General features: G+C 42.9%; 1 protein-coding gene across 2 annotated transcripts in view; it reads left to right on the top strand.

Annotated features, from left to right (window-relative positions):
• cdin1 (CDAN1 interacting nuclease 1) overlaps positions 1 to 8154 on the top strand; it is a 72954-nt gene extending 64800 nt beyond the window's left edge. For both annotated transcript variants that reach the window (XM_055863504.1, XM_055863503.1), the window contains exon 12: positions 6792 to 8154. In XM_055863504.1, coding sequence (XP_055719479.1) covers positions 6792 to 6948 — 157 coding nt within the window. In that variant the 3' untranslated portion in view covers positions 6949 to 8154. The remainder of the gene's footprint in view (positions 1 to 6791) is intronic.
• Positions 8155 to 8497: the final 343 nt, after the last annotated feature.

Genomic DNA, 8497 nt, shown 5'->3' on the forward strand with positions numbered 1-8497 from the left:
ACCCTCCATGTATTAACCAGGTTATCAGTACAGCTGCTTGATAGGCTTTATAGGGTTGTAGAGGGTGATAAGATTAAAAGACGCTAGTTGGTGTCAGAAGTGGGATCCTTTTAGGAAGGCGTTAGGGTTGTGAAGGGTGATAGTGTGGTAGAGGTGTGAGAGGATAAAGAAGGGTTCTAAAGTTGAAGCAGATAGTGGGTCTAGATTTGTGTAGGGCAATATTAGGTCATGACTGTTTTTGCTGTCAGAAGTGGGATCCTTGCTGTCGGAGCATGGGATTATGGGAAGGGATTTGGGGTTCTAAGGTCATGATTAGCATGCTTAACAGTACATGGTTGCTTATGGGGTTGGGTCGACTGTTTCTTGGCCAGTTTCTTGTGTTTCAGGCTATACAACATGAGCAGAGCCTTGACCAATGACCGGCAAGGTCAGAGGGCCCAGGGCAAGTCCTACTCTCAGGGTCACAGAGGTTTCCTGATAAAACTCCATAATCGCCTCTAATCTCCCTCGCTCCTATTGGCATCCTACGCCGGTGGGCATAAACTCCCCTTCCCTCCATCCCCCTCTCCACCACGAACAGTTATAGAGGAATAAGAACCAAAAAGAGGCTTAGGTGGTGGGTGTGGCGCCCCAGTCTTGGTGTGTTTGCATTTTTCTTATATATAATAATTTGAGCATTTTCAGGCCAATTTTTTGCAATTCTCAGATGTTCTCCATGGAGCCGAGATTATACATTTTTGCAATTTTAAAGTAAATGTACTGCAATTCTATACATTTAGCCATGGAGCTGAGAGAAACTGTTGCTGTTTTAAAGATAATTTCCTGAAATTCTATGCAATTCTAAAGCTGTGTTCTTTTGCTCAAACTTAATAACAAAATAAATCATATTAAATTGATTGTTTTCAATTCCACTGACTGTCTAGCTTTTATTTTGGTGATTGTTAGTTATCAAGATAATATTATAAATAAAGATATAGGTCCATTATCATTTCACTTACTTTGAGTTTTTTTGTATTCATTTTTTACAGTTTGTACTTAAGCATCCCAACAACAACAAAAATCCCTGACGTCACGTCCCATTTCCAAACCCCATCGACAGGAGGGGAGAAAGGCATAAAAACTGTGTATTGCCCTCTATTCCACCTTAATTACGGAGATTTGGAGGCTGATCGTTGGCTCTGGCCCTCTGATATTTTTATTTGACATACCTGAGCAGAATTGAATGTTTCCAGAACCATGAAGGAGGGAGGAGGAGGAGGAGAGAAGAGGTGGTGATGTGGGTTCTGTTGGTTGGCTGACTGTTCTGTTCACCTTGTGTTATTTATGAAAAGTCGGGCAGCAACACATGGGGGGGTTGCTTATTTACTGGCTGCTTCGTTGGAGGCCACCTCTTTGGGCCGAATCAGCCATTTAAATATCCTGTTTGTGGATAGGCTGGCGAAAGAGCCTTTATTATCAGCGCTGTGCTGTTATCATTGGGCTGACTGACGCAGGCAGGCCTCCAGACTGGGCTATTGAAATGTGCAGGCAGTATGTACAGACAAATGCAGGGTTCTCAATGAGGCCATATCGGCTGGGTTACAGACCTAGAGTTCCCCCTCCACCACCACCGCCCAATTCAAGCCCTATAAATAAACACCTATTAATCAGCCACCCACAGCAACAACTGACCATGGCTGTAAAAGCTGGTTTGGTCATCTCTCACACATACACTCTCTCTCTGTCTCTCTCTCTCGGTCTGTCTCCCATCCCTTCTCTTTCCCCCCTCTTTCTCTACCTCTATTCATCCCATTCTCTCTGTCTTTTACTTAGTCACTCTCCAACTTCTTCCCTAAAGGGGTTGAGCAGGTTCCAGACCTGTATTTCAAGGGAGAGAGAAAAAGAGAAGAATCCGCTGACTTAGCTCATGTTTGGCTAGGCCTTTACCAGTTTACCTTGCGACCTGATGTATGGACCGGCCAACAAAGACGTCTTTGTGTGGAGACTTCAACCCTGTAAGGTTCACCGTCATGTAGGGACTTATGCTATCTGAATCATTTCAGGGCCATTTGTTGAAACGGTTTGGTTGGTAATGTAGAATGAGGGGAAAGTATGGTAAAGTCGGTGTAATTTTGTCTTCAGTTACATTGCGGTGGTAATTTATAAGCCAAATAGTGTCGAATAAACGTGTTTTCTTGTGCAGATTTATCAGAGAACCGCCTCACTATTCTTGACACGTCAAATGAACCTTGATCTTTGTTTCTTTTTGGAATGTTAAAGGCTGAAATATAGGCCTTGCTCTCTGACATCCAGGGACATTCACAGAGTGTACTGTGGGGCTACTAAGAAATAAAATAAAACATTTTTATAACTTTCCATTAGAACTACTGTGGAGAGGTTGAAACTGACATGTGGAGGACTGCAATTAGTCAATTAATTACGCTACAATTGTATATGCGCACATGCTAGTGTGTGTGTGTGTGGCAGCAGCAGCACTAATACTACTCTCTGTACACCTCTATTTGCATTTTTTTTGTTCCTAAGTGCTGTGCTCTCATTAAGCTGCCGTTCTAAGCAGCATGGCACCTGCTTTCAGAGAGAACCAACACCACCCGCTCGTTAGCGCTAACGACAGACAGTGCGCCTGGCAGTCCCAATCTCCGCCCATCCTGACTTGTCAAGCCAAGTGTCCCCACTCGCTGAAATTAGCTACATTTCACAAACAATTTCACAAACTCGTTATGCAGTTAGGTGTTTATTGGTAGATCGCCGACTTTCCCCTGAGCGGCGGATAATACGCACCCGCTAGGTTAAGGAGAGAGGCAGCCCCCATAATAAGCCACAATTACAGAAACTGGAGCCTCGAATCGGTTTATAATTCATTACCATACTCCTTTAGAGGAGGCTTATAATTCATTACCATACTCCTTTAGAGGAGGCTTATAATTCATTACCATGCTCCTTCAGAGGAGGTTTATAATTCATTACCATACTCCTTTAGAGGAGGCTTATAATTCATTACCATACTCCTTTAGAGGAGGCTTATAATTCATTACCATGCTCCTTCAGAGGAAGTTTATAATTCATCACCATGCTCCTTTAGAGGAGGCTTATAATTCATTACCATGCTCCTTTAGAGGAAGTTTATAATTCATTACCATGCTCCTTTAGAGGAGGCTTATAATTCATTACCATGCTCCTTTAGAGGAGGCTTATAATTCATTACCATGCTCCTTTAGAGGAGGCTTATAATTCATTACCATACTCCTTTAGAGGAGGTTTATAATTCATTACCATGCTCCTTCAGAGGAGGTTTATAATTAATTACCATATTCCTTCAGAGGAAGTTTATAATTCATTACCATACTCCTTTAGATGAGATTTATAGTTCATTACCATGCTCCTTTAGAGGAGGTTTATAATTCATTACCATGCTCCTTTAGAGGAGGCTTATAATTCATTACCATACTCCTTTAGAGGAGGTTTATAATTCATTACCATGCTCCTTTAGAGGAGGCTTATAATTCATTACCATGCTCCTATAGAGGAGGTTTATAATTCATTACCATGCTCCTTCAGAGGAGGTTTATAATTAATTACCATATTCCTTCAGAGGAAGTTTATAATTCATTACCATACTCCTTTAGATGAGATTTATAATTCATTACCATGCTCCTTTAGAGGAGGTTTATAATTCATTACCATGCTCCTTCAGAGGAGGTTTATAATTCATTACCATGCTCCTTCAGAGGAGGTTTATAATTCATTACCATGCTCCTTTAGAGGAGGTTTATAATTCATTACCATGCTCCTTTAGAGGAGGTTTATAATTCATTACCATACTCCTTTAGAGGATGTTTATAATTCATTACCATACTCCTTTAGAGGAGATTTATAATTCATTACCATACTCCTTTTAGAGGAGGTTTATAATTCATTACCATACTCCTTTAGAGGAGATTTATAATTCATTACCATGCTCCTTTAGAGGAGATTTATAATTCATTACCATACTCCTTTAGAGGATGTTTATAATTCATTACCATACTCCTTTAGAGGAGGTTTATAATTCATTACCATACTCCTTTAGAGGAGATTTATAATTCATTACCATGCTCCTTTAGAGGAGATTTATAATTCATTACCATACTCCTTTAGAGGAAGTTTATAATTCATTACCATACTCCTTTAGAGGAAGTTTATACGTTGAGTTTTATAAGAGTTTCTGTTTCTTTTTACTTTGTCCATTGAAAATACCTGGGCCCCATCGTTTGTGGTCTACAACCTTACTTGCTTAACCTCGAACCCATGTTACGACCCTTGACCCTTTGCTTACCTCACCACCTATCCTCCGTCAGCACCAGTATTATTCTCCTAAAGCTAGGCCTTGCTCTGGGATTTTACTTTAACGTCTTCCACTAGTATTGACTCTTATTAATTCTGAGTAGGAGTCAAAAACCCATTTTTTTCCCCTGTGCTTATAATTTAGCTTGTTTCAATTTGTGCCTGGCCTCCCCTGACAAACCATGGCTGTGATATATCGTACACCGCTGTACGCGTTATCTGTTGACGTACAGTTTTAACCTTTTCAGAAGGTTGCCTCTCCCCTCTCTATGAACCGTTCCCCCCTCTCCTCTTCTCCCTGGCCCCCTCCCCAAGTGATGAGTACATACAGTACAGGAAAGAGGAGCGTAACCCCTTCTTCAGAGTAATCTAATGTAAATGTTTAGGTTTTGATTCCATAACAATTCCATAAAGAGAGTTGTGGTGCTGCCCGTGCCGTGGCTGGTTGGAATATGAGGGGGAAAGGAGGTCTGAGCCTGCCCTGTGCAGACAGAGTGTAGAGTGAATAGGCTGAGCTATGTGTGTGACTTTGCGGTGAACTTGCCGTTTACATCTGTCGGCTTTCTCTGGGGCTGTTAGCTTTGGCCCGTTGGTTTGCTCACAGATACAGGGCCGTAAATCACACACTGTAAAACAGGGAATGCAGGACGGGGGTGCAGGAGTGTACTGCTTTTAGGGTCTGGTACAGGAAGAGGGGGTGTGTAGGCCTACATGTGTGTACATGTATGTGTCTATGTACATGTGTGTACATGCTTTATGTGTGTCAGTTGGTTGACCAGGAATACATCTTACATGCATTCCTTGAAAGTGTAAATGTAACTATAGTGTGATGTAAAGGCTGATGTCATGACACCTGACTACCTCTGCAGGTTGTGCAGGGCTTTACGCTGACCTTTTTTACAAGGAGCACGTGTGTGCCTAAGTTGAAAAATGTAGGAGCACGTAAAGAAATTTAGGACCACAAAGAAAATGTGAAGTCCAGGTCGCACGGCAAAAATATTTAGGCACATGTTCGTGTAAAATGTTCACACTGGAGAGCTCTGTTGTGGTTATTTACATTGCGACGATGTCTTGTCACACACAGGTCAGAGGTCAACGAGACGATTATTTATAATCACACCTATGCAGTATCACCAAGCACATAACTTAGTCGCTACTATTCTGAGCATTAGTGTTCCTATCCTTCTGTGGTGTTGGCTGGGGTTGTTACTTTTAATAGGCTGTGATTTGATGATTGATCGTAGAACCTTCCAAGGTTATGAAGGTTTTATGAACTCTGCCTTTGGGCTGAACTTCCTGGTTCACTCTCTGCAGCCCCTTTGGGCAGCTTCCTGTCTGTCTCTTCAGAGACGTCTTCAGAGACCCCAAAACACCCTTTACTGTCTGAGGATAGAGTGTCAGGAACCAGATTGCCTTACTTCACTGTTCGCTCCCAATCTGTTTAAGTGCGCAAAGGGGGCTGCTCTCCCGAACCTGAAAGTTCAACTGTGACATGACTTTATGCATGGCAGCTAGAGTTCAAAGAATAGGTATGATCTGCACTACACATAGGAGGCCACTGGCAGATCTTTGGGGTGTAATAAATAGCTTGGAAGATGATTTATCACATGTCAGGGAGAAGCAGTGAAATAGTGCAATGCTTCTCCAGCCACACTGCCATTTTAATTGCTTCCGAGCCTTTTCAATGGGGCTCAGGATATGTGATGGGGCCAATAAAACACAAAGCTGCGACGAGCTAGACAGAAAGAGGTGGGTTGGGGGGAATGTACATTTGAATATTGTCTGAACTTGACTTTTCCTCGGCTGCTTGGCGAGTCATTATTCGTTGTGCTTTGGAACAGCACTGTGAGCCTAGGCAAAGAGGCTGTCTGTCTGTCGGCCTGGAGAGTGAAGCATGTGAATGAAACAGCTGGACGCTGCTGGACTAGCTTAGCTAGTTAGCCTAGCTATCACAGACCGATGCACTGTTTTAGTGGGGCAGTTCACTTAGCCTCTTAGTTGAACTCTCTCTGGGCACTGTGCACCGTATAGGAGCCTTCTGATGACAGAGAGGTTTCTAGGGCTGGCTGGGGCTTTGTTGCTACTATGATTATTGTTATTTCAGTGCCATTGTACGGTGATCCGGAGTGTATATCACTGTGTCAGTGGGATCTTATCGCACCGGCAGCTTTTTGTTTGATTCAGCACAAGTTTCCTGGACAGGGATCAAAGGAGTGCACCTCAAAGAGCTTATCTCCTCTGTATATCTCAATCAATCTTTCTTTCTCTCCTTCTCTCTCGCTCACTCTCTAATTCACTGTCACTGTCATCCTACCAAAATCCAAAGTAAACAGCCATAAGCATGTGGGAAACTATCTGGAAGCTTCTTCAGTATCTCACTATGTTGTCTCTGTTCTGTTGATGAATGCCTTGCTCGACAGTTTGATGACATCAACGTTAATGTCTTTCTGTCTTCTCCCACTCCATAGGTTTGGTCCAGGACTGGTCATCTACTGGCATGGTTTCATTGGTGAGCTGGACAGCCAGAGAGACAGAGGCATACTGCTCAAAGACTGCTTCCCGTCTGACATTGTGACCCTCTGCCACGGGACCAGCCCCACCACGACTGACTCACTGACTGGCTGACACTGGCCTGAGCAAGGGGAGGGAGAGGAGAGGGCAGGGGGAGTGGTGGGGTTAAGGAAGGGTATCGCAGAGGTGGATACGTGGATCCGGAAGCAATTTAGCTTTCCTGCGGCGCGAGACTACTGGCAAATATCTGCTCTGAACTCTAGGTGAACCTCCCTCCATCCCCTCCTCTCCCATTCTCTCTCTTTGTCAGCCAACCAGCCAGGGTCAGGCTCATACCTTGGTGCAAAAACAAGGCTGGGAGTTTGTCCTGGTGCTGGTCAGCCTGTGGCCCCCACCGTGGCCCCTGGAAGAGAACAGGACATGCCCTTATCACACAGTGGGCCCTGGCCCTCGTCACTCGTTCCTCTGCTCTCCATAGGCAGATAAGGGAGGTGGGGTTTGGTGGAAATGGGGGTGAGGGAGGATGTCTATCTACCTTCTACGTCACTCACTGCCCTCTGTCACTCTGTAGGGGGCAAACAGATCCCTTCTGATTGGCTTGGGACTTTTCTCTGACCTCATGCCCTCTGGTATTGAGGATGTTGTCTTTGTTATGATATGTCACGTTAATAGGAAAACATTGTCCTGATCAAACAGGTTTATAAATCTAAACATTTGTATCTGTGTCTTTTATGTCTATCTGTCTTAAATATTTAGCTATTGACTTATGGACTTTGGGTTCAGTCCTGTTTGTAATTGCAACCATATGGAATGCACTCATCACTGTAATTATTTAAAATGAATTATGAAATGTTATTATCCAAGTTTACGAACAGGGACTCGCACAAAGCACAGTACGATATGTCCTGTGCGAGACACAAGTTCACAGATGGTCTTAGCCACAGCAGCGTAGTGTAGACTTCTATGTACATACCTGATGTCCATGTGGTCTCCCCAGCAGTTGTCTGTTGCTCATCTTTCCATCCTTAGATAGTACCTTTTATGAGCAGCTCTTAATGGAAGACACACAGCTGAGCCTGGAGCAGTGGCGTGAGCAGCGGGAAGTTGAATGATGTTTTTAAAGGCATATACAGGGCTTTCAGAAAGCATTTATATCCCTTGACTTATTCCACATTTTGTTGTTACAGCCTAAATGAAAAATGTATAAAATGTTTTTTCCCCACCCATCTACACAAAATACTCATAAATGGCAAAGTGAAAAGGTTTTAAATTTTTTTTGGCAAATGTATTACAAATGAAATAAATATCTAATTTACGTAAGTATTCACACCCCTGAGTCAATACTTTGTAGAAGCTCCTTAGGCGGTGACACTGTTAGGATAGGCTACCATTTGTCCCATCGCTCATTTAATTGGACCCAATTCACAGCAGCCTAGTAAATGGATAAGCTATTTCAAGTATTTTGCCCTATCCGGTCCGAAGCGTAGTTTAACGGTAGAACAGACGGTTCACCTTTTCCATTGACGTTTGTAGGCTACATCTGTATATTGTCAATGTCAAATTTCTCAAGAAGACAATATTTCATTTAGAAACATAATACATATATCATAAATTCTTCACTTTTTATGGCCATGATGAGAAAATATTCCCTAAGTAGCCATAC

This window comes from Salvelinus fontinalis, chromosome 15 (assembly GCF_029448725.1).
Source record: "Salvelinus fontinalis isolate EN_2023a chromosome 15, ASM2944872v1, whole genome shotgun sequence".
NCBI lineage: Eukaryota > Metazoa > Chordata > Actinopteri > Salmoniformes > Salmonidae > Salvelinus > Salvelinus fontinalis.